Source organism: Hyperolius riggenbachi, chromosome 9, assembly GCF_040937935.1.
Source record: "Hyperolius riggenbachi isolate aHypRig1 chromosome 9, aHypRig1.pri, whole genome shotgun sequence".
NCBI lineage: Eukaryota > Metazoa > Chordata > Amphibia > Anura > Hyperoliidae > Hyperolius > Hyperolius riggenbachi.
In genome coordinates, this window is record NC_090654.1 from 91,818,818 (window position 1) to 91,820,709 (window position 1,892).

The window sequence follows — 1,892 nt, forward strand, 5'->3', positions numbered from 1 at the left end:
GCCGCTGATTGGCCGGGGATCGCCGATCTGCCTTACGGCACTGCTGCGCAGCAGCGTCGTTCAATGTAAACAAAGGAGACAAATGTCTCCTGCGTTTACATTTAGTCTGGCTATTCACGGAGACCCGCTCCGTGATCTAACAGGAAATGGCCGCTCGCGCGAGCGGCCTTTCCTGATTAATTAGGGAGGCACCTGGCGACGCAGATCTGCGTAGCTGGTCCTCCAGCTACCACTGTGCCGCCGCACGGTATGAGTGTGCAGTCGGCAAGTGGTTAAATAATTGCCCCTCCTTATAGTTGCATTAAAAAATAAGTAAAAGTGAGATAAGCTTTGTAATCAGCCTCGATTTGTCACAGTTGTTAGACTGCAGCAACTTGCAAGACCTAATACAGTAGAGTCTCGGCTATCCGACACCCACAGGGATTGGCTAATGCTGGATAAGAGCACTTTTTGGTTGCTTGAGACTAAATATTAAAAATAGGCCTAGCTAATGAATACAGTACAATATCCCACTCTATATACATACCATGAACTCTGTAATAAATGTTAAAATTCAGTAATTGAAAGCATATTAACCTTGGGGAGCTGTGGAAGCCAGTGTTTAAACACAGCAGAGCCTACAAACAACAGCCTAAGTAGTTAGCCTTCACCACTGTTAGTACTGCAGGTGATTTATTCTGGTTAGTTGAGTTCTGAATAACTTAGACTCTACTGTAGAAACATTTCATTTATTTGATTAGGTATATACTATGCTTTTCATTGTCTTCTGCAAGCACTTTCTAATTTCTTTGTTTCGTACGCTGTAGATGATGGGATTCAACATAGGTGTGACCACTGTGTACAGGATAGAACCCGTGTGGTGTTGATCTGGTGAGTAAGTGGATTGAGGACGCAGATACATAAATGATATGGTGCCATAGTAAAGTGTCACAACAGTCAGGTGAGAAGCGCAGGTGGAGAAAGCTTTATGGCGTCCAGTGGTAGAGTGTATCTTAATGATGGTGGAGAGGATATGAATGTAGGACACAAGAGTAAGAAAAAATGAACAAAGAGCATTGAAGCCACCAGAAATGTACACAGAAACTTCGTTGTACCAAGTGTCTCTGCAAGAGAGTCGGAACAATGGCGGCATCTCACAGAAAAAATGGTTGACCTTGTTGGACCTGCAAAATGGAAGCTGGAACGTTAGAATGGCATGGATTGCAGCATGTAAAAAGCACAAAACCCAACATCCAGAAGCAAGGTATAAGCAGACTTTTGGGTTCATTACCGTGTTGTACTGCAAAGGTTTACATATGGCATTGTATCTATCATAAGCCATCACAGTCAAAATCAAGCACTCTGTGGCACCTAGAGCCAAATGGAAGTACATCTGGACTGCACATCCCAAGAAAGAAATCGTTTTATCCAGAGACAACGTGTTAGCAAGGGTTTTGGGAACTATGGTTGTTGAGAAACAAATATCAATAGCTGAAAGGTTACTCAAGAAAAAATACATGGGAGTGTGCAATGCATGATGTAGGATTACCAATGTGATCAAGAGAAGATTTCCTGACAAGGTTACCATGTACATCAAAAGGAAGAGCATGAAGAAGACAACTTGCAGTGCAGGAACAGTGGAGAATCCGAGAAGGATGAATCTTCTTACTGATGTCTGATTAAGGTTCTCCATCCCGTCCAGTTATTCAGAAGCCCTGACTGGGGCTAGCTAATATGGGGGGATGATGTAAATGTAAATATGATGTAAATAGGGTGATTGGTACACTACTGTATATTTTGTATAGCACTTTCTGATGAAGCCTTTTTGGTGAAACATGACCATGTCAAAGTTTATGTACAGCACCGTGCACTCCTTGTGAACATTTATGTAACATCTCCCATTTGAGCTATTG

At 42.5% G+C, this 1,892-nt stretch overlaps 1 protein-coding gene across 1 annotated transcript; it reads right to left on the reverse strand.

The window, feature by feature from the left end:
* Positions 1-736: 736 nt before the first annotated feature.
* Positions 737-1,672, reverse strand: LOC137533464 (olfactory receptor 5AP2-like). The gene has a single exon (XM_068254848.1). It carries the CDS (start codon positions 1,670-1,672, stop codon positions 737-739), a length of 936 nt encoding a protein of 311 aa, XP_068110949.1.
* Positions 1,673-1,892: the final 220 nt, after the last annotated feature.

Bases quoted from the DNA above. Each gene is read 5' to 3' on its own strand.
- LOC137533464 (XM_068254848.1), bottom strand. From the start codon at position 1,672: ATGGAGAACCTTAATCAGACATCAGTAAGAAGATTCATCCTTCTCGGA.